This window comes from Pyricularia oryzae, chromosome 4 (assembly GCF_000002495.2).
Source record: "Pyricularia oryzae 70-15 chromosome 4, whole genome shotgun sequence".
Lineage (NCBI taxonomy): Eukaryota > Fungi > Ascomycota > Sordariomycetes > Magnaporthales > Pyriculariaceae > Pyricularia > Pyricularia oryzae.
This window is the reverse complement of record NC_017851.1, coordinates 232,910-254,756: the sequence shown is the minus strand read 5'-3', so window position 1 is coordinate 254,756 and position 21,847 is coordinate 232,910. Positions and strand designations below refer to the sequence as shown.

Below are 21,847 nucleotides of genomic sequence, written 5' to 3'. Positions count from 1 at the left end.
TTACGCGACTCTTGGGCAGCTAACCGTGTGTAGCAGTGTCATCACGTTTCTCAACGTGTGATGTGAGGCTCAGCGAGTTTTGGGTTTACCAAAAGGGGAAACAAGTTTCTGCATGCCTTATTGGACGTAGTGCTGACATTTGGAATGTACACCAAGTCACCAACATGCAAATCTGAACGTTGCTTGAAACCGGTCAGAGATTTGACCATCAGTCCCAGCATCCCAGGTGAGGCAGGGCATCAAGGTAAGCACCTCGCCGCATGAGATAGTTTTCTGGCGGTGTGCAGCTTCACCGACTACGACGACTTCACGTCAGGTGAGACTTTTCAGAGGGCATATTTGTCAGATTATGACCGTTGAGGTCGTGTCCGTCTAGCCTCAGCAGGCGGCCTTGGTGGTCATATAAACAAAGGATACGGAACTGCTACAAACCTCTTGTTGGGTTTCCCAGTGGAGGATTGGTATATAAATAGGAGCAGAGTTCTCCAGAGCGAGCAACTATATTGTTTCCTAGATCAAGCTCACAGTCAACATCCGCCCCGTTTGTCACAGCTTGCTCAACATCTAAATCATCATCAACCAATACCGTCAAAATGGTCAAAATCTTCGCCCTCGCCGCCGCCTCCATTGCCCTCGTGGGCCAGGTCGCCGCTCAGGGCCCTCCGGTTGGCCCAACTTGCACCCCGGGCCAGATCTATTGCGGTTTCCGTCTCCTTGACGGTGTTTGTAAGTTGGTCCCCCATTAGGTTTTGTTGGTAACCTCTAGACAAGAAGCTGATTGAAACCCCCCGCCACCAGCCGGCCCATTCTGGCGACCTCGTATCCAGGCCATCCGCCCTCCTGTCACGAACCCTGACGACTCCACTTTCCTCTGCGTTACGCCGACCACTGTCGAGTTCATCCAGCTGTGCACCGCCCTGCCGGGTAACCAGCGGTGCCAGCCCACCAGCAACAATGCCTGCACCGACCCTTTCGATGACTGCTGTGGTCCTTCCTAGGAGGTTGGAAAGCTACCCTAAGTAGCAGAGATGGCTGCAGAAAGTTGAACATGGACCTCAGATTGGAGACACGACAGATTCGCAGGGGGCAACCCCATGAAGCAGAGTTTTCCTAATTATGTAGTTTGAGCGCACCTCTACTTCTAGTCACTCTTTTACACTCGTTTCGAATAAAATTGAAGCTGGCCAGCAATCATAATCATTGGACCTTTTACAATTTGGGGACCGAACTAGATGTCACGGGTGAGAGTCTGATGAGGGTTTGACCTCGTCTGCTATGACACGCCAATCACAATCACATTGCAATATGCCTCCAGTACATGAAAAAAGAGGAAAAAGAAGAAAAGAACGCCAAAAGAGTTATGATTCACATCAGTGAGTGAGGGGCCAAGTGTCGCACCAAACCGGTAAGCTAGATACATTCTCTCGTAAATCATGACAAAACCATAACAACCTCATTTTTGCCATCAAACCTCGTTTACTCCACCGAGGCTCTGGCTACGCCAAACTTCTGGCTGATTGTCACAAAAGATGCCGCCTGCAAGCAAGGCGCGAAATTTTGGCCGGCGACGTGGGCGAGCTGAGGATCAAAGGCCGAAGCCAAATGGGCTTCGATCTTGGGCCAATCGAGGAACCCGACGGCCTCGACATTCTCCTTAGTCAAGAGCCTCTTCAAGACCTGGTGGATGGGGCCCCCGGCGTGGTAGTTGCTCGACGCCATGAAGCTGTGCTTGGGCCGGGAGTAAATCTCGTCCGTGACAAAGGGCCTCGCGGCCTCGCGCAGGAGAAACTTTTCGCGGAACCTGGCCATGAGCTCGCCGTCCGCGTTGTTGCTCCTGAAGACGGTCTTGCCGCTGTTCAGGTTGGCGCCATCGGGAAAGTAGCCGACCTGGACGCTGGGCGGCAGCTTGGACGCCAGCTCGAGCACCTTGTGGTCCAGGATGGGCGGTCGGCCCTCGACGCTGTTGGCCATTTCCGTCCGGTCGCCGTTGCTGGGGATGATGGTGTTGGCGAGGAGGGTCTTGTGGTTGAGGTAGAGCGACGAGTTGAGCGGGTGCCACTTTTCACGGACTTTTTTCAGGACGTCCTCGCCGATGCAGTCCTGCGTCTTGCTTATTCTGTCGTCGAGGTTGTACTTGGCCCGGAGTTTGGGGTGGATCAGGCCCACCCCGCTGCTGCCGTCCGAGACAACCGGAGTGGACACGAAATTCATCTTGGCCCACGTCTCGGGCTTGACTTGCTGCAATAGCTTTGGCATCTCGGTGCTGCCTAGATTGGCCCACATGTCAAACAGCTGTTTGCGAATCGGGCCGCGCAGATTGTCAATGTCTCTGTTGATTGGTGCGTCTGGCCGCGAGTGATCAGCCTCCGCGGTCAGGTCTGGAAGCATCCAAGGATATCTATTTTACAGTCAGCACCTGGCAACACATGTAAGCTATGGTTTATTATATATAAACTTACCCAGCAAATGTCTCATCGGCACCTTCGCCCGTGAGTATGACGGTGACTCCGCTGTCGCGTGCAAGCTTGGACAAGGCAACCTTGGCACACATTGATAGGGTGGATATAGGTTGTCTTGGTAACGTCAGATCTTCATCGGTGTACAAAGTACAATATTCGCAGCAGCATATATACGCAGGACGACTTACTCGATATGCCAACATGCATCCTCAAACGTCGATGCCAAAAGTTGCTCGTCTGCGTTCAACGTCTTTTCCTTTACTCCAAGGAATTTGGCCGTCCTGCTCGCAATGGCTGCAACGCAACAATCCATGGTCTTAGCATCTGTCTGAATTACTACCCACGTAAATGGGTATCGGGTGTTTTGTCAATGATCTGAAGCGGTGAGAAAAGTCTTACAAGCCTCATTGTACACCGAGTTGTCTTGGTCACTGTTCACCGCGAGAGTAAAAGTCGTCATTCGTTCTGATGCTTTCTGGCTGCCAGCCGTGGCACCTTCCTCGTCGATCAGCTTCTTCGCAATACCCGCAATCATCGACGAGTCAAGGCCACCCGACAGATAGATGCCCACTGGCACATCGGCCCGAAGACGAAGCCGTACGGCATCGACAAGTGCTTCACGCAGCTCCTGGACCATGTCTTCCATGGAACGGTTGTCGACCACGGTCTAGGCAGGTTGATAGATATCTGGTCAGCATGGCTACTATATAGCAAGCTTTCCCTCTCATAATCGCTCGTACCTTGTCGGGATAATCAAAATCCCAATATTTGGAATGGGTAATGTCTCCATCGGCAGTGACCTTCATATAAAACCCAGGCTCAATCTAGAACAAGCAATTTAGTAAGCAAGTCGGGGCTTTCATGCATCTACTTTCCTTTGGGTCGGCCGTGATATTACCCTGTTGACGCCCTGGAATATGGTGCTGGAGCCAACCTGGGTTACGCCCATTGCGATCGACTCGAGGGCCCACTCCGGCTTCCAGCCCATTCCCAAAAACCCCTTGACCTCGGAGGAAAACCACAGCTCGTTTTGAACGATGGTGTAAAACAGCGGCTTGATGCCCGAGCGGTCGCGACACGCAAAGACCTCGCCGGAACGGTCATCATAGACGACCATCGAAAACTCACCCCGGCAGTGCTCCAGGAACCCTGGGGCGCCATATCGCTGGTACAGGGCGACCACCACTTCCGAGTCGCTGTGGCCCTTGAACCTGTAGCCGGCCTCGACGCACTCCCGGCGGAGGCGATCGTGGTCGTAGATCTCACCGGTGATCACGGCGTGGATGTGGTCCTGGTCGTCATGCAGAGGCTGGTTTCCCTCGGCCGAGAGATCAATGATGGCAAGTCTGGTATGGGCGAGACCTTTGTTTTTGCGGCACCGGGGGGTCAACACAAAAAGGACAAAACGCCGTCTGGGCGGGTGAGAGAAAAGAGAGCGGTCGAGAGGGCTAATATGTACCAACTTCTCCCGTCGGGTCGATCCAGACGCCCCGAGCATCAGGGCCGCGGTGGGCCAGAGCGTCGAGGCTTTTCGCAAGCCTGCTTTCCTTGTCGGACGTCTTGGCCGCCGCGGCCCCGTTGGTTTCTTCATGCTTGCGGCGCAAGGACACGATAACCGATGCGCCGCACATGTTTTGGTTTTTGTACAGAAAAGCGGTAGGAAGGCAATATACTCGGTTTGCTAGGCGCTGTTGGTGTTGGTATAAGCTGAGTTTGTGTTGGAAAGAATCTTCATGAATATGGCTACATCTGTGTGAGATACATGAAGGAAGTCCGATGCTTATATATGCATCAGGTGACAGTCAGTACGAACTTTACCGGAGGGTCGAAAGTTTAGGGGGCCATCTCAAACCCCGCATGTAATTGAGATTGTTATCCAATAAAGGTGAAGAAATGTCATTCGGACACATGAGCCAAGGAATATCAACGGATTTAAGCATCAATTATGTTAGCTATACTGTACATGGAAATTCCAAATATGAAACACAGGTGATACTGCGTACAAGAATAAGAAAACGAACGACTCTAATATCATGTGCACACGCAATTCCTTGTTCATCTTGCAAAACCACCCATTGGTAAAACTTGCATGCGACAAAATATACTGTTTTGCTGACCCAGCCATCCATATCGTAGGAGATTGTAGTTGGGCAAGGCAAGGTAGCTGTGGTGTTATTCTAGTGTTAAGCGCGGATGCAGCAAATTGGGGTGAAAGTCTGGACCGTGGCTAGTGGGTTCTCTATTTTGGGTTTTTTTCTTTCTTTTTTTTTCGTATTAAACATCACTGGGCTGGAACAGGCGTCGCCGAGACGGGCCTTACATTCCCACCGTAACCCCGTTATTCCCCGCCATCCCATTCCCGGCCGGCTATTTCGGGGTATGATGGGCCTGCACTCCATTCCATTACGGACTTTGTGCCGCATATTAGACGGGCAAGACGGTGCCAATTTGTGCTCCAGTGTGCGTTTCGCCTGACGCTTGCTGTTGGTATCTCGGCACGGCTATTCACGGAGCAGCCGTCTGAGATTGTCAAGTGGTACGAGTTTTGCTCCCGGTTCCCGTCAATTCACAGTCGTTTGGGATGCTCCTTGTCCACGGAGCTGGACTGCAGCTTCAGGCAGACTTGAAATTGTGGAATTGAATAATAGTATTCATTATGCATTATTTTAGCAAAAAAATATAAAAAAAAAAAGTTCGCTGGGGTATTGACAGCCTGCATGCTCAAAATCTTGCCAGGCATTCGTTCTTCCATCTTCCAATCTCAGCAACAATTCCGATTAAGCTTTCGATCCAACGACCCCTCCCAGTCCCCTCTCCTCCAAACCCTATCCCGCAATTGCATCATCAGCGGTAGTGGGCGGGGGCGGGTTGTTGCACTCCGTTATTCCTGCCCATCATGCCGTTGATCCTGCCCATGAAGCCACCGCCGCCGTTCTGGTGGGCCATGGGAGGGCCGCCGTAGTGGACCTTCTCCTGGTTGCGGGCGCGCTTCTTGCGGAAGCAGCAGCAGTAGCAGCAGAGGAGGAAGGCCAGGAAGACGACGAAGCCGGCGATGGCGATACCGGCAATGGCGCCGGCTGCGAGACGACGGCCGCGTCCCTGTGCGCGCTGTGGGTTGGGAAAAAGGTCAAAGTCAGTATTTTTTCCCCCGTGTTATTCATGACGCAGGGTAGCGAGGAGAGTAAGCTCACTGGTTCAAGCATGTGCATCTCCATGTTTGTCGAGGTTTGTTATGCTTTATGGAAGCAAGAGAAAGACTTCGGTTCGTGGATTTGTGGAGTTTTTCTTGGTCTTGGTCACAGAACCGCAGGATTGTGCTAAGTTCTGGTTGGTGTGGCTTGGAGGTAGAGAGAGGGGTGAAGACAAAAAAAAGGTTAACTTGTATGCTGTGTCAAGGATGCATTCCGAATCATTGTTGCACTCCAACAAACAGCAACAAGTCTCTTATAATGCAAAATACGCTGCCCAAAACGACCCAGCAATAAGCCAAGCTTCAGGACGTATGACACTAGGCGTAGGATAACGTCATGACGTGTGGCTGATTGTGATAATGGGGTCCTGGAGTTACCCACCGTAACCGCCCAGCTCAGCCCAGCAACGAGCCGACAGGCGGGTCAGCCCAGCGTCAATCGATTTCATCCAAAGGTTTGCAAAATTTTGACAAGTGGACAAAGTAAACCAAGCCCACGACATGATGGCTTTGGTGTGGCGCAGGGAACGGTGAGGTCATATTAATGACCGTGCCCAGACACAGACGCGCGGCCCAGGCTAAAAATCTGGAGAACGGGCCCCACTTGGCCTGCAGCAGCTTGGGTGATTAGGGCTTGATGGGCTTCCCTGATGCCGGCTTGGCTTCTGGCAGCTGAGCGCCGTTTGCTTCTGGCGCCGACGTCTGCCCGGTTAACACGGCTCCACGGAAGGGGCTTGCAATAAAGACTTGCCGTCAGTCGCGCAGGGCGGATGGATGCCGGACCCATCCATTAAAGTTTTTAGGATTTTTTTTTTCGTGCACGACTCCAAAAGTCCAGATTCTTCCAGAGCGACGCCAGACAAGAGAAACTGGAGACACCACGACGTCATTTCGCACTTGCCGATGAACCGGATCACCCTGAAAGAAATTGACAAAAAAACCTGCAACAGCAGGTCGGTGCGTTTGATGCGTTCATCTACTGTGATGGGATTTTGATTGATCTCAAGCTATCTATTCAATCGCCTACATTGCTATCGGATACGTGTGCACGCACTCACTCTGCAACCGAGAGCCTGCTGTGTTATTACGTAGTATTTGCTCGTTTTGTACCCATTCCATCATCGTCTCCAACCCATTTCTGGACAGCGCCTCATCTGCGGCACAGCCATCGAACCGGACCGTCCCGCACGTGTCGCGTTTTGATGCAAAACAAGACGAGGACAAAAAAAAAAAAAAAAAAAAAAGATCGGGATTTCGTCACACTCATCTTGGAACAAGATTAGACTACCATTGTGGTAGTACTGTCCAATGCAGGCACACAACACGCTCGGCAAGTGACGAGCGAACCCCCACGTGGCCCACACTAACCCAGTCTCTCCCGACCCACGTCCGTATCCTCTCGTATTCACACCAGGGTCAGGACTCGACGTCTCCACGTCTTGAGCCATTCCAGGCTCGGTGGCCCCAGAAATGCGGTCCCCATCCTCTCGAACGTGTCAGAAGAGTGGTCGTTTCCTCCCACGGGTCGCACAACCAAGCACAGCGCACCAGAGTTGGACGATTCTGGATCCTCTGGCGCATTGTCGTCCGTGTGGACGAGCAGGAGGAGGTAGTCTTGTTCTACAAAGAGCTCGTCATCGATCTCCCAGTCGGAATCGGCCCCGGGCCTGGTGATTACCGAAAGCAAGTAATCGTCACACTCGGCCTTCGCCTGGAAAAGCGTCGTATGGGTCATTCTCAGAGAGTCTTTGGAGACGGTGCTCTCATCAAAGATCACCACCCCAACCCCGTCCGGATCTGCAAGTCCATTGACGACTTGGCTGCTTCGCACGAGGGGCTTGGTCAAGGCCTCGAGGACGATGGAGGCGCTGCGAATCTCTCCATACTGGTTGCCGGGAACCCGTGGTTCGACGCTGTAGTCGATCAAGTTGGCGCTGGAGGGGCTTGGCTCCAATGTCGAGCTGCATCCCGAGCCGTACAGGACTTGTTCGTCGGTAACTGCCCATGACCACGACGGTGCACGGTAGTCGCCCTCGGCATGGGGGCAGTGCGTGGGGTCGGCCGTCCACATCAGTCCTCGTCGGAAGTCGGCGGTCCAAATGCCCGCAAGGTAGTCTCCTCCGATGACGGGATGGAGCCTCTGCGCGAGGCCAGAGAAGGCTGGAAGTTTGTCAGAGCCATAGGTCAACCTCCTCGCCGAATAGGCGCCGACGAGCTGATAGTACTCCACAAACAGGATATTCATGTCCGACGCTGGTGGCTGATGATGATGCAGAATATCCGAGTATATGACCCGAGACATGGTAGGGTATGTTCTGTCTGGCGTCCTGTTTCCGGGAGGGAGGCCGTCGGAGGAGAGAAACGTCCCAGGACATCTCCAGTAAAGCATGTCTTTGCCGTACATGATGTGTCGTGGAGACAGCAAGTACTCCTGCAGTGTCCATCCTCGATACGTCAAAGCACAGCCAAGGTCCAAACCGCGGATGGTCTCTTGGCTCGGGTCCCTGAGAGGATAAACGGTGACCTGGGGGCATTCACTGCAGCTCTCGTTTCCCTGGCTTGAAAGTGGCAAGGATGTACCCTTGGGGTATGTCGCGACACGAGTATCACACTTCAGGATCCCCTCCTTACTGCCGCTGGAGACCATTGCAGAGATTGTGACCGTAGAGTTGCGGTATACCGATCCCATCATCTTGGATTCACGTTCCCAATCCGACTTTGAGTCTTGCTGAATGCAGAGAGAATCGATCCAGAGATACCGGATGCCGAGATTGCGAGTAATAGTGATAGCATCGCGGAAGTTGGCAGGTAATGTTGCCATCTGGATGCATTCTTGAAAAGCATGCATCCTCTCGGTCGTCAACAGGGGGGATATGGCACCACCCCAGCAATGGCTGAGAGCTGCGTAGTCGGCCTTGAATCCCCGTGACAGGAACAGCGATACACTGCTTGACTCTAGGGAGTCGCCCACGTCCATAACTCTGGTCGGGAGCTCGTGGAGCTTCTCTGTCAGGCAAGAGCCGTGATTTAGACGGCAGTCTGACAACCACTGCCGAGCGAGCCTGTGGTTCGACGCAGACCCGAGGTTGGTGTCAAGTTGTAACCTACCCACGCGAAAGTCGCCAATGAAAAATTTCTCATCTGGAAATTGGCTGTGAGCTCTGGAGAACTATCGTCCGTCATTTGACTTCCATTTAGATGACTAACTAACCTCTGGGGGACTCCAAAGTCAGTCGTAACTGAGGCATTGACCACTCTGGCTCTACATCATCGTCATTTACCGCAGGCAATGGGCCGACTTGAACCAGGATCTCGTCAAAGACTCGTGCCTTTTTGATCCCCTGGCCAAGATAGAGATGAGTGGCGTTCACGCATAGCTTTATATCGGAAACACTGAGCGACTTGGCGACGGCATACATGGTGTCTGAGCCAGTTGGTCGCGACAGCGGCTGTTCCGGGTCCCATTCATAAGGCCATAGCGAAGGGCGTTCGTCTTCGCTGATACTTCGTTGGAAGCATTCGAGGATAAGTCCACAAAAATCACAACCGTTGTTGGCTGATGCTTCCAAGTCGTCGAAAGATGCATGATGTTGGTAGTAAGCATTCTGTGGAAATATGTGTGCCTCGAACTCGATGCGGGCCAGCTCGACCAGAGATTCAACGGATAATCTGGCGCATGGGATGCATCTTATAGATGTCTGATTCACGGGTTGATCCATACTGGCGCCCCTCTTGGTGGTGAGTAAGCATAAAGGTTCCCAGAAGGAATCGAAGAAGCGGGGTTGCCGAAGCCTTCCTGCTGAGGCTCCAGGTGGGTAGGGTGCAGATCTGGACTTTTCGGTGTCAAGAGGGCCGAGTTGAGCGAATGAGCAGCCATGATTCGTAGCCAAGATGATTTGGTGGATTAATAATCAATGAGAATACCACCAATCTGTAGACAAATCCGTGAGTCGAGAATGGCTACTATGGAGAAGCAGACTGACATGCTGCCGAACTTCCACAAAACACCCATTTTCCTATCCTCAAACAAACCCATACCCAACCCAGCAACATACCACCCCTCCGCCCTTACGTCCCTCACCAACGTAGAATCTTTGCGATGAGCAACACCCCCACCGCAAGCCCAAACAGCTCAGGCGTATTCGTCAGGCCGGCGGCGCTCTTCATACGTCTGCCGATGCCTCCATTACCCACCCCGTTCTCAGTCAAACAACGCGCAAAGCCTTGGCCATCGGGGTATTTGTCGAGGAGCTCGCACCAGTAGATGCAGCTGTCGGCGACGCCGACATTGCTCGGTGCGCAGCATGTCGTCATTGCATCGCGAGACTTGTTGTGGGCGGATAGGATGTAGATGACGTTGATGTCGCGAGGGAGCCCTCAATATCGCCGGCGGGGAGAGCGCTCTGGCTAGTACAGCTCGTGTTGGAGGACATGTTGATTGGTTGCCTAGCTTTTCTGGTGCAGCCATGGAGCAAAAAGGTCCAAGGAGTGGAGGACAAGGTTTGTTATGGTGAGGAAGGTAGTACGTGGATAGACGACGAGGATGGGTGGAAAAAAGACAAAAAAAGAGCAGGAGCAGGCGAGCCAGGGACCAGATGAAGTATTTCTTGTCCTCCCACAGCATCTGCTTCACTGTGGAGGATCTATGCCAGCCTGACCGGAGGAAGCTGTCTCTCCTCCAAGGGTTGCGGTCTGCAAATGGGGGTAGGTCTTCTTGGCAATGTCAAAAAGGGACTTGATCGTGACCAACAACATTTTATGGACCGAGCGTTGAGCAAAACAATGGAGACTGAGGATCGCGGTTACATTGTGTACGACCAAAAGGGTCCAGACGCAGCTCAACTAGCGAAGATGGCCCCGATAAAGAGGTCCAGAATTGGCTTGGCGCTTGCCCTTGGTCCTTGGCTGCTTCCGCCCGCGGTAGCAGGCCCTTCGCTTCCAGGAATGTATCCAACGGCTGGGAAACGCAGGATGAGAAGTTGCATCAAATGAAATACAGACGAACTCAAGACCTGGGGTAGGTGATACAAATCTACCTACCAACTAATTTCCTAGGAATGGGCATGTTAAAAGTTTCAGATGTGGGAGGTTAGCTAAATCTGCATATTAATATTCGAACATTACTATTTTTTGCTCCAGCTCTTATTTATGATATTCAAGTAAAACATGGGCCAACTGCCGCTGTTTTGGTCATATAAGCGCATGGCCTAATGCAAGTATCGTCACATCCGAACAAGACTGCGTACATTGTAAGGGGCTAACAAGGAACTTTATTGGCTTCTCATAGGGGGCTTCAATGTGACTCAGTAACCTGATATACTCTGAACATCTTTACTTTATTGCGGTCAGCCTTTTTTGGGAATGTAAGTGAAAATGCTCTCCAACATTGGACATCCGTTGAAAGAGGGAGTCCAAACATTTATATTTCTATGACAGCTTTCACCACCCCTTCAAAGTCTGTCAACAATATTCATCAACTGCGGCTTGTGCCCAGTGTTGATGGAATTACGTAATAGTGATGGCAATGAACTGAAAGCAGGCAATACCAGAGGCTTTTGCGGATTCTTGCTCAGACATCAACATCGATTTTGTCCGTTTTTAGTCAAGGTTGGAGGAGTTACTTTCGAGATCTACCTCTGTACTAGTGCAAACATACCGCGGTGTCCTAGCCCCTAAACGGCTGTCCTAAAATATCCATTGGTATAAAATATTCATAGATTTCGCAGGACCAAGCTCCATGGACGCGGGTGGCTATCATAGACACCACAACTTGGAAAACTACAACACGTGCTGTGATGCTACTGCGAAACCATTTTGTAGCTCCACCCACCTCAATTTGTTATATAAAGCCAATCCATTCTTGTAAGAAAGTATGTAAACCCCAATGCTTGAATTGTGTTGGATGGCACATGGCGCAATTCCAGCACAGTTTGTACAGTTGCGTCAAAACAGTTTCAGCAGAGTCGCCAACGTGTTTTGAAGGGAGGTTGATGACGCATTTTGAAGCTGATTGTGTTGTTACTGAGGACACGTTACCAAAAGTTCACAACTCAACTAGACTAGCGTTTTGATGGTAATCATTCCCAAGATAAGGAAGCTGACAAGTACCGGCAGGTTGAGCTGCTTTTGCCTCACGGCAAAGACGGAAAGTCTTTGCAAGAGAACGTTTAATGTTTACTTCCACGACTAGTTGGAGTGCAAAACGAGTAAGTTACCGACAAGAGATGACCTCTATCTAACCTGGGCTAGTAATGATCGAGTTCGTTTGCAAGTCAGGCCGTTTCACGTACCAAATCATTTTGAAAATAACAAGCTTTTGCAAAGTGGTAGCGCTTTCTTGTTTTCGAACTACACCCGGTTGCAGCCGTCGTCGAAAAGTATTTATATATTTAAACTCAACTGTTCCCACGTACTAATCTCCTAAGTCCTCTTCGCTTTAACAGCTTGGCAAAATACTCTTTATAACCCAGCTCTCTACAACAAGCAAAACTGTTGTCACCATATCCTCGTTACTACTTGTGTTGCCCCTAGTTGAAAACTCGACAAAATGAAAATCTACATCCATTTTATCGCCCTTTTTATCGCCACCGTCGTCGCCTTGGGCGGAAACGAGAAAGGCGAAAGAAGCGTCGCCCAAGACCTCCCAGCCGTCGCCCCTCGCGCCGTCTGTGGTCCAAGCTTGGGGCCACGCACCGATTGCCGTCCTGGTTTAGGACCTGAATAAAACCGTGCAACTTACAGGTCGTGAAGAAGGTGGATATTCCGAGCCTACAAAATACGTACGGACACACGATCGACCCTTCTCGGTAACTACCAGGAGGCGGGAATCGGAAAACGGGGAACATGGGTGTTATGGGTTCAAAGTGCAGGGTTCAGCTTCAGTGACGCTTTAATGGTTCCTGAAGAGGGTCTCATGTGCTTGACTGCGACTACCATGTCCTTAGTTTTGCCGGCTATGTATCAATCCGGGAGCTTTTGGGGTGTCGACGCAGCGGTTGTTCCACGTCGCAGAACATGCCCTCTGTGAAGAGTTAGACTTTATTAGTGCCTCTCCGCAGAGCGAGAAGGACAACCACTTTTTAAAATGCACTTTTTTGCGCCTGACGATATCTGCGGGTTAGCCCAGCCACCAACCTCTTCTGCCAAGCCTCTCATGTCCACATCAAATCGACACCGCAGTGTGCGTTTTAGTTCTCTCTCGTGAGCCTTGTGATAACTGGACTATCGAAGAAGAGTCGTGTTGGCTGCGTTCAATTTTCGGTCGTCGACTCTGAGGTGATGGAAAAAAAGGCATATCATTGGAATTTGCAAATATTATTCGACTACCGGATCTATATTATATATCGTAGGCGTAGCCCTCCTCAGGCTATGCCGCCCCCGCCTGGCTAGCGGAGTGTAGTAGTAATTCTCAGTGTAGACTTTGGGCTGCCCCTCACCCGCCCTACCTAGGGCTTAACTCCAGCCAACTTCTGGAAGGTAGGGTTTTCAATTGCAATAAAGTCACCGTCCCCAATCTTTTTAGCCCCAGCAGCAACGAGCTCCTCCTGGGAATATTTATCAACAGCCAAGTTTGTTAGGAAATTCCCTAGGGGCTCCGACGGGCCCCAACCGCTTTTCCAAAAAACCCTCAACGCCGGTATAAGCACCTTTTCCGCCACCCTCATAATTGGCTGTCTTTGTGGGAGATATGGCTTTATCTGCTCGTGCTCCGCGGGATCGACAAACGCAGTTCGAAAAGAACGCGTGTGCATTAGCGGGTTCTCATCGGCCAAAATCGCAAGCCCGCGCTCGGTCTCGCCTTTGACGCGTGCCCACATCCTGGGGGACTTTGCCGGCTCTTCCGCGTCAACGCCCGATGCCGACACGTAGACAAAATTAAAAGGTCGCCCTTGCTCGAGCGCCATTTCGCCAAAAGTCTTGGCCGCCGCGAGGGGGAACGTTTTGGTGATGCGTTCGTACTCGACCGGGTCGCTGACCTGGGTGGTGCTGACGCCCATGGCCCATACGCATCCGTGCGCGTCTTTGACGCGGTTGCGCAAATCGGCGTCGTACGAGGCGAAATTATCGTGCAGGATGACCGAGACGCGGGGGTCGGCGGCTGCAATAGCTTGGGGTACGGCCCGGCGAGATAAAATAGTGATCCTGGTGATGGCGGGGTTGGCAAGCATAGTGGCGAGGGCGGCGGAGCCGACCATGCCCGTTGCGCCGGTGAGAATTGTATGCATCTTGGTTTCTTATGTTTGCTTTTGTTTTAGTGTGCTCCAATACTTGATATAAGTGGCGGGTTTGTGGCGGCGCTCGATCTTTCACGGTCGCTGGCAAATTAAGCATACCTAAGGCATATTATACAAAAAGGAAAACCACCGATTTTTGGGGGCAGTTTATCTTTGTATTTATAAAAAGCGTCAGAGCGGTTCGTTCATTTTTTGCAAAAGTCGAGGATAGTTGCAATTCCATTCCGAAATCCGCCCTTGCCACCCAGCCCCCGGCTTTACCCTATGCATTTAAGCTCCGGAGATTCCGGCTTCCAAAATCCAAATTTGCTGCTTTACTCCTCGTCCGGTAATGCCCAAACGCACATGCCGAACGACATGGAAAAAGCCAGCTTGCGCCGGAAAACATATCAACATATTACAGCGATTTGGATGTAGGAACTCTTTTTAGCGGCTTGACAACTGTCGAGGATCAAAAACTGGGCTTCCTCGGCCGGGATCCCCGAGACAAGCTAAAAATATGCACGGGCAGCCTCCCGCGATTCGACAAGTTAAATTGACAAGCAAACATGTACCCAGTTATCCATATTAACCCTCTGTGTTAATTTAAATCCAATCCTACAAACAACTACGTGCGTAGGTATTTGATCCGACAACAAATCATATGGCGCCTTGAATATTACCAAAATACCAAGACTTTTCCTACTTTCGTTTTATCAGTTGTTTGCAAATTGTCGGCTGTTTTCTTTTTCTTTCTTCCTTTGGCATAAATGTCAAAGATAGTCCACGAACGATTTACAGTGAAATTAAGATAGTTTAATATATAAATAGGGCTAGAATAACGAGCATTTACATCCGACTGACTGGCATTTTCTAGAGCCAATTCCGTACCCCACCCAGTAACAGCATTGCAGAAACACGTTTCGGGATCTATCCCCAGCCAAACGCTACGCAAATTTGTCCAACTTTATTTATCTTAAATCTATAAACGGAATTTTGCATGAAAACAACGCGTTACATAAAATTATTTCCAGTTTTTACACCTATAACGCACCGAGCATTACGCACCACGTCGTTTCGTTAAATTAAATAACATAATTGTTACTTTTTCTTTTTTTTTTGTATGGCGCTTTTGGTTATTACCGCACCTTGTGTTTGATTTAGCCAAAAGTTTCGCCCAAAAAATACCCAGTGCAGATTGTCGTCATGTGGAACCGCCAGTGGACACTATTCTACGAAGTGCCTGTCAGTCGGATGTGAGTGCTCGTTAGTCTAGCCTTATAAATGTAAGTAATTTGAGACTTATCACATACTGCGGTGTATCAAGTTTGGCATCCATCGATGCGAATCAGCCCGATGTTGCAAAGCAGTGAGCAAAACTATTGCAGCGTCGTTCGTGGTCGTGCCGGAGGGTTGCAATCGGGTAAAGCATAGGTTTGGGGATCACAACGCGTAGAATATAACACATTTAACTCGCTGAAAAAAGCCATGGATCACGGCATTCAAAGCTGTTAGGGGTCTGTGGCTTACCCCGTGGTTTTACTTTGGGTCGGTCTGCCAGAGAAACAGCTACCAGTTATGTCCTAGCAGGCAGTATTTGATCCAGTATATACTGGGCTAAAGAGGCTTTCAGAGGCAGTTTTTTCGGCGGAGATGATGCGTTGTACTAATAACATGCAGCTAGCTACATTCCTTTTCAATCATTCTTTTCCATGGAGTAGATATCCAATAAAAGTCCACTTTTTGCTACGCAGCTTGAAAGCAGAAAATAAATCATGGGATTTCAAGTTGTTGATGGGGCGATGGTCGAGATAATCGAGGAGAGCCAGCCAACCGTTTGTTTTTCGTTGACTTCGATGCGGAGTGGCCCCGAGAGGAATGCGCGTGGACAAGTGACGCTTGGTTTGCTTGAAGCCATGCGCCGTTGCATTGGGCCGGATCTATGCTCTCGTAATCAAGGCCGAATTTTATCAGTATAGTCTTGCTTGCACCAAACAAATCCGTCAATCACTTGATGGAAAGCAACGAGAATCCATCAATGCCGCCTTGCCCGCAGCCAGACACCGATGGTCCGGGCGCCTTGCCTGGTGTCTACTGTATGTAATAATATACTGCACGACCCCGGACGGTTGGGGCATGCACAACGAAGCACATCGGACTTGATTGGTCAGACCAGCGGTAAGTCGGCTGTCGGCAGACAAGATGCGAGTTGTGGAGGTGGCAGACCGCACTCCTGCACATGATTTTGGCGTGTTCTCTTCGGCGCTATGCTGACCACCCCTTTCGCTCGCTTCCAGTCTCTGACTACTTTACATGTATCTGCGGATCTGAGGCGCTCGCACTTTGAGGGGGACGTACTAATGTCTGAGGGGTTGACAGGCGATCTGGGATATTCGGATTGAGGCGTTTTTCCTTCCGACAATAGTTTTCAAGATTGAGAACAAAGCAAGACCAGGAGGGTGAAAACTAGAGCGAAGCTATAACTAAGACGGCCCGTAGAAAGGACCATGCAGATAATATCAAGTCACAAAAAGACAAAGCTGTTGGTGAAGAAGCAAGCAAGGCAAGATACTATTTTGGGCCAGCTGCCCAAGCGGATGCACTCTTGAAAGGATCCTAGTCCACATACCATCTCATTGGCAGAAGGTCTGTTGGGATTTTGGGTAGGACGGCCGATCTGCAGGGTTTCCTACCTCATGCGTAGAGGCATGCACTCAATTTCCTACTCACCGTGTCAGTGTCAGGCATGTCTCCTCGGAGCTGAGGTTGGGGATGCAGACAAGACAGGCATCTTTATTGGATCGTCAGTCACGAGAAGTTGGCCTGATGTTGAAGTTGTAGTCATTCCCGTCTTGGCGGATTCGCTTGAAAAAAGTTCTTTGCATGCCCTAGAATGCCAACTAATTATGGAATCACGAATTTTGATAGAGAGCCTTGTGTGAGTACAGCAGTCACGGGCCCAGCGCAAACTGGGGTGCAGGTCGACACACACCTGTAGCCCAACCAGTACTGACCGAACAAGCTGCCGGCGGTCGTTCAATTTTGCTGAGTTGTGGTCAAGTTGGTAGCATCCGCCAGATGTTGGTGACATGGCCTTGCAGCCCTTTGCACTCGTCTTCCACGGAGAAATCAGAACCTTTACCTTGTCATATCGACGTATTCCGTGCCAATACGTGCAGGATTTCCTCGAAAACCAAACGTATTAGTAACAGACAGACAAAGCAAGAGAGAACAAAAATAAACAAGAAAGAGAAGACAGAACTGGCACGGAAGCCGTTTTTCTGCCAAGGACTGTCCGCTAACAGCACCCGTCGTGCCGGTAAAGGCTCCTTGGCACCGCCAAGTGTGGAGAAAGATGCAATGTCAATAAAAGTCAGCCACATCGGCAAACCAAATTCAGGATACAGGGCAGAGAGGAACAGGAAAACCCAATGAGCATTCTGCCTGTTTGGAGAAGTGGACATCCAGGGGTGGTTATTTAGCCGTCCAACCAGCCAGGGACCCCAGTGCAAAAAGGTGACCGACTCGGTCCGTTTGTGAGGGGGAAACGGCTTATGGTTCCGAAGGTGGTTGCATTCTCACTGGTGACCCCCATTTCTTCTTTGCTCTTTTTTTTTTTTTTTTTCCTTTCCCTTCCCTTGCGGGACCTTGCTTTTTTATTTGTCTCTCCAATCCGGGGCCCCTGGTTCCTCACAACCGAACCCCAGAGTCTGACTTGGAGGGATGGACCGCATGCGGGGAAAAGGAAGAAGGGGGAAAAAAAAAGTTGCGGGTACCAGAATGGAAGAGATGGCATCGCTTGCAACGGCACATTTCCACAAAAATTGTTCTTTTGCCGTGTTTTAACTTTGGGGGGCTTTATTTAGCGATCGTGTCATTAGCTGCAGCCTGCAGGCGTAAATTAATTGCAGGGCTGCTCTTGCTGCTTTTGGTTACTCTCCGGTCCGCCTGGGGAAATGTTTATAACTTGCAGTGCGCCTCGTTGTGTTCCCGCCATCACGGTTCCGTTCTTTGGTGCTCTTGTCCCAGCCATCCGCTCTCCACCTCTCCTGCCTCTGCCAACACCGCAAAGAGACGACCTGCAGTGAAATCATTCAACAGAGAGATTCACAGCAACGATGGCCATCATCAAGGCGGCCGACGGCACGGCCGACCCAGTCCTGACCAACTTGGTCGCTCAGGACAAGGTGCGGTTCTGGATGAAGCCCAATCTGCGCCGAATGTACATTTTCCTGTTCTTGTGCTGCATGGGGGTTGAGATGACGTCTGGTTTCGACTCGCAGCTCATCAACACCATGTTGTTTACCGAGCCATATCTTTTGTGTGAGTTTTTAATTCTGATTATGTTTCTTTTATTTTCAACTAATCCAACTAACGGTTCCATCTTGACAAAAAATAGACTTTGGCAATGGCTGGAGAAACAAAGACGGCAAGCTCGGAATTGAGCCCAACCTCCTCGGCATCATGAACGCATCTTACAACCTGGGTTCGATTCTCGGTGTGCCCCTCGCTCCTTGGTTCAGCCACAAGTTCGGACGACGGTGGTCCATCATGGCCGGTTCCATCATCATGATCGTCGGCGCCGTCATCCAGGCCTTTGCTCAGCACGCCGCCATGTACATCATTGCGCGCATCATCCTGGGTATCGGCATCGTGTTTGCCATCATCGCCGGTGCTGCCATGATCGGCGAGCTGGCGTATCCCAAGGAGCGTGCCATGCTGACGTCGCTGTTCAACGCGTCTTGGTTCATTGGTGCCATTGTTGCTTCGGCCGTCGCCATCGAGACGGTCAACATCAAGGGAGACTGGGCGTGGCGTCTGCCCAGTCTGCTCCAGATCTGCCCGTCGCTGCTTCAGATCTGCACCGTCTTCTTCCTGCCCGAGTCTCCCCGCTACCTCATCAGCCAGGACCGCGACGACGAGGCCTTTGAGATCCTGACCAAGTACCACGCCGAGGGCGACGCCAGCTCGCCCATCGTCCAGGCCGAGATGGCGCAGATCCGCACCACCATCAAGCTCGAGATGGAGAACTCCAAGCAGACCTGGGCCGACGTGCTCAAGACGGCCGGCATGCGTCGCCGCTTCTTCATCACCATCTTCATCGGCCTCTTCACGCAAATGTCGGGCAACACGCTGCTGTCCTACTACTCGTCGCTGCTCTACGACCTGATGGGCTACACCGAGACGTCGCTCAAGACCCGCCTCAACATGGCCGACAAGTGCTGGGGTCTCATCAACGCCGTGGCCCTCGCCCTGATCGTGGTCCGCTTCCCGCGTCGCCGCATGTACATGCTCTCGGCCGCCAGCATGCTGTGCGTCTTCGTCGCCATGACCGTTTGCTTCTACTACCTGCGCCAGGCCACCAACGACGGCGTCAGGAACTATCCCGCCGGCGCCGCCGCCCTCTTCTTCATGTATGCCTACGGGCCCTGCTACAACATGGGCAACAACGCCTTGACCTACACCTACCTGGTCGAGCTGTGGCCCTATGCCCAGCGTTCCCGTGGCATCGGTGTCCAGCAGATCTTTGGCAAGGCCGGTGGTTTCTTCTCCACCTACGTCAACCCCATCGCCATCAACGCCCTCGACTGGCGCTACTTTGCCATCTACTGCGGCTGGATCGGCTTCGAGTTCATCTTCATCTACCTGATGTACCCCGAGACCTACGGCCGCACGCTGGAGGAGTTGACTTTCCGTAAGTTTTCACTCGTATTCTTTTCCCTCCCCTCAGTGTCCTGCACATTTCGGGATCGGCATGCTAACGTGGTCTGCAAACAGTGTTCGAGGGCAAGGAGTACACCGACCAGGCCAACGCCGCCGTCCAGAAGCAGCTCGAGTCGGATGTTACTGCTTTGCCGCGGGAGAAGGTTTGAGCTGTGGTTTTTATTTGGAGGTTCAAGGGGCGGGTGCCAAGATGTGTTGGCACACCGATGCTAGATCTAAAACTAGTATTTGGATTGTAGGGCAGCTTGGATCACGATGCTCTCATCTTGGCCTAATTCAACAAGAGTACATTGTAAATGTGTGCATCCCGTGTGCTTGCTTTCGTCTCTTTGCAACCCGATTCCCGGCCAATCAAGCGCTGGGCTGGCAATTTGGCTGGTTCTCTGTGACCCTGGCTTCAGGCCTTACCGCCTATCCCTACAGTGACTTCCTAGGCGTTGGAGCACTAAAAATTCCCAAGATGTGCTTCTGTTGCCTACGCATCAATCACTTGTCTCTTGTTCATGTCTTGTCATGTCTCCCACTCATCCCTAAACCCAGTTGCGTGGGTTGGCGAAAGTCGAAGCCCGAACACACATTCTACCATGATCCAATTGATCCCCCCCCGCGCGCCAAGACGAGCTGAGGACGGATGACAATGGCACCTGGCCACAAAAATCCCGCATACCCGACGGCAGCTATGGGTACATCACAACCAATCATCAAGTTCATCCACTCGTGACACGGCGGGTGGTTGCATTCTTTTTTTCCGCTTCGAGAAGGGTTGCAATTGCCCAAAACCCCAACACAATTCGTTATCCAGCCCAACGAATTTGATCCACGTATGGGGGTGCAGGTGCACTGACTGGCTGCCGAGCTCACCAACTCTCACTCATTTATGCACAAGTTTCCTCACCGTACCTAGGTAGTTAGGTGGTACTGCCTTTGGGCAGTTATGATTTGGATTGTTTCGTGGCACATATCACTGTTCCCATTCGCAGACGTCCAAATGATATAATCAATGAACAACACCTATGCCACAATACAGAAAACCTAAATCACTGGATGAAGCATCATAAGTCATTGAAATGCTAAAGGAATGAACGAAAAAAAAGCCAGTCTCAAACTGATAAACATATGCCCACTCATGACTGTCATAAAAACGGCACAAACTTGTTTATCGTTATAGAGACCCCAAAAGGCTGGGACCTCGATCCGATAAAGTCCTCGAGGTGAATGTAAAACCGACACATAATATATGGCAACCTCAAGACTAAAAAGGGAAGGATACAGCGCAGGGGCACCTTCATCTCAGGGTCCTGGTCGGGTGAGATGTTCCACCAACCGCCTAGCCAGTGCTCGAAGCGAGCCACCAAGCTTGGGAGACCCGGTCTGTGCCTCCTAGGCGGTGGCGATCATCCACATACCGCATCACCAGCTGATTCGTGGGTCTTCATCCTGCTGATGCGCTGCTGCTCAAGCTCATCTTGGTTGAGTGGTGTAGTGGACTGGCGCACTTGGACTCGCTTGGTCCGCGGTGTCGCTGGTCAACGCTGCCAGACTGTTGTTGGTCGTGCTGATGCTGGAGGTGAAGCTGGGTAGGGGAACTATTGGCTTCTTTTTGCGCTTGAAGGAGCCAAATATGTACCATCCACCGCCGACAAAGGAAAACGCGGCATGGTAGGCAGCGCATATGCGCCAGAGGAGCCGCTTCGATTCGGTGGAAAAGTAAAAAGTTCCAGGCAAAGAAGAAGCAGATACAAAAGGGGATCTGGACGGCCAGGCCAAACGGGACGATCCACCTGTCAACGGGGAACCAAACGTCCGAGGGGAAACGGTCCCAGGGGGCCGTCACCTGTGTTTATGCGGCGGTTGAACATTGGAAATCCGCGCCATGTGTGTCAGCTCCGGATGATACGCCCAGTGCTTGTCAAAGGGGAAGTCGCCGCGCGATGTAAGTCTAGCCCGTGCGGTAATAAGTATGGGGGGAGCACCGGATGTGTCTAAAGTTGAAAGGGGTTAGCGAGGTTGAGATGACCCTGCATTTGGTGTTTGACACAAGGAAAGAAAACTTGCAAGGGCGCGAGCGTATTCCCCTTATTTTCTCCATTGTGAGACCTTCTTTTGTATCGAGGTAGGTTGCCTGAGTGATTGACGATTTAAAGTACCAGCCAAACGACGTCGCCATCATGACAACGGCAGAGGAGATGGCTGTCAGCTCCAGCGTTGTCATTGGATAGCCATTTGGCAACCCTCTGGATCTCTGTCACTGGGAAGCACAG

At 51.3% G+C, this 21,847-nt stretch overlaps 7 protein-coding genes across 7 annotated transcripts; 2 read left to right on the top strand and 5 right to left on the bottom strand.

Moving 5' to 3' along the window:
• Positions 1-593: 593 nt before the first annotated feature.
• MGG_08451 (uncharacterized protein) lies at positions 594-998 on the top strand (the record flags this gene model as incomplete). Its single annotated transcript, XM_003715903.1, has 2 exons — positions 594-726; positions 799-998. The coding sequence occupies 2 exons, from the start codon at positions 594-596 to the stop codon at positions 996-998; spliced, it is 333 nt and encodes a 110-aa protein (XP_003715951.1).
• A 282-nt stretch (positions 999-1,280) lies between these two features.
• Positions 1,281-4,266, bottom strand: MGG_08450 (asparagine synthase). The gene is made up of 7 exons (XM_003715902.1): positions 3,919-4,266; positions 3,358-3,821; positions 3,200-3,283; positions 2,859-3,126; positions 2,648-2,753; positions 2,460-2,573; positions 1,281-2,398 (listed from the first exon to the last, which is right to left on the bottom strand). The coding sequence occupies exons 1-7, from the start codon at positions 4,088-4,090 to the stop codon at positions 1,477-1,479; spliced, it is 2,130 nt and encodes a 709-aa protein (XP_003715950.1). The 5' UTR covers positions 4,091-4,266; the 3' UTR covers positions 1,281-1,476.
• Positions 4,267-5,029: 763 nt separating this feature from the next.
• On the bottom strand, positions 5,030-5,850 carry MGG_13944 (uncharacterized protein). The gene is made up of 2 exons (XM_003715901.1): positions 5,651-5,850; positions 5,030-5,567 (listed from the first exon to the last, which is right to left on the bottom strand). Exons 1-2 carry the CDS (start codon positions 5,672-5,674, stop codon positions 5,304-5,306), a joined length of 288 nt encoding a protein of 95 aa, XP_003715949.1. The 5' UTR covers positions 5,675-5,850; the 3' UTR covers positions 5,030-5,303.
• Positions 5,851-6,965: 1,115 nt separating this feature from the next.
• Positions 6,966-9,526, bottom strand: MGG_08449 (uncharacterized protein; the record flags this gene model as incomplete). The annotated part of the gene is made up of 4 exons (XM_003715900.1): positions 6,966-8,655; positions 8,758-8,790; positions 8,861-9,293; positions 9,371-9,526. The coding sequence occupies 4 exons, from the start codon at positions 9,524-9,526 to the stop codon at positions 7,055-7,057; spliced, it is 2,223 nt and encodes a 740-aa protein (XP_003715948.1). The 3' UTR covers positions 6,966-7,054.
• A 3,568-nt stretch (positions 9,527-13,094) lies between these two features.
• Positions 13,095-13,874, bottom strand: MGG_08447 (uncharacterized protein; the record flags this gene model as incomplete). Its single annotated transcript, XM_003715899.1, has 1 exon — positions 13,095-13,874. One exon carries the CDS (start codon positions 13,872-13,874, stop codon positions 13,095-13,097), a length of 780 nt encoding a protein of 259 aa, XP_003715947.1.
• Positions 13,875-16,854: 2,980 nt separating this feature from the next.
• Positions 16,855-17,326, bottom strand: MGG_17016 (uncharacterized protein; the record flags this gene model as incomplete). The annotated part of the gene is made up of 2 exons (XM_003715898.1): positions 16,855-17,047; positions 17,166-17,326. Coding segments are annotated over 2 exons (354 nt in total), but the record flags the coding sequence as incomplete, so codon positions are not given.
• A 382-nt stretch (positions 17,327-17,708) lies between these two features.
• On the top strand, positions 17,709-19,883 carry MGG_08446 (sugar transporter). The gene is made up of 3 exons (XM_003715897.1): positions 17,709-18,185; positions 18,262-19,557; positions 19,641-19,883. Exons 1-3 carry the CDS (start codon positions 17,981-17,983, stop codon positions 19,733-19,735), a joined length of 1,596 nt encoding a protein of 531 aa, XP_003715945.1. The 5' UTR covers positions 17,709-17,980; the 3' UTR covers positions 19,736-19,883.
• The last annotated feature ends 1,964 nt before the right edge of the window (positions 19,884-21,847 follow it).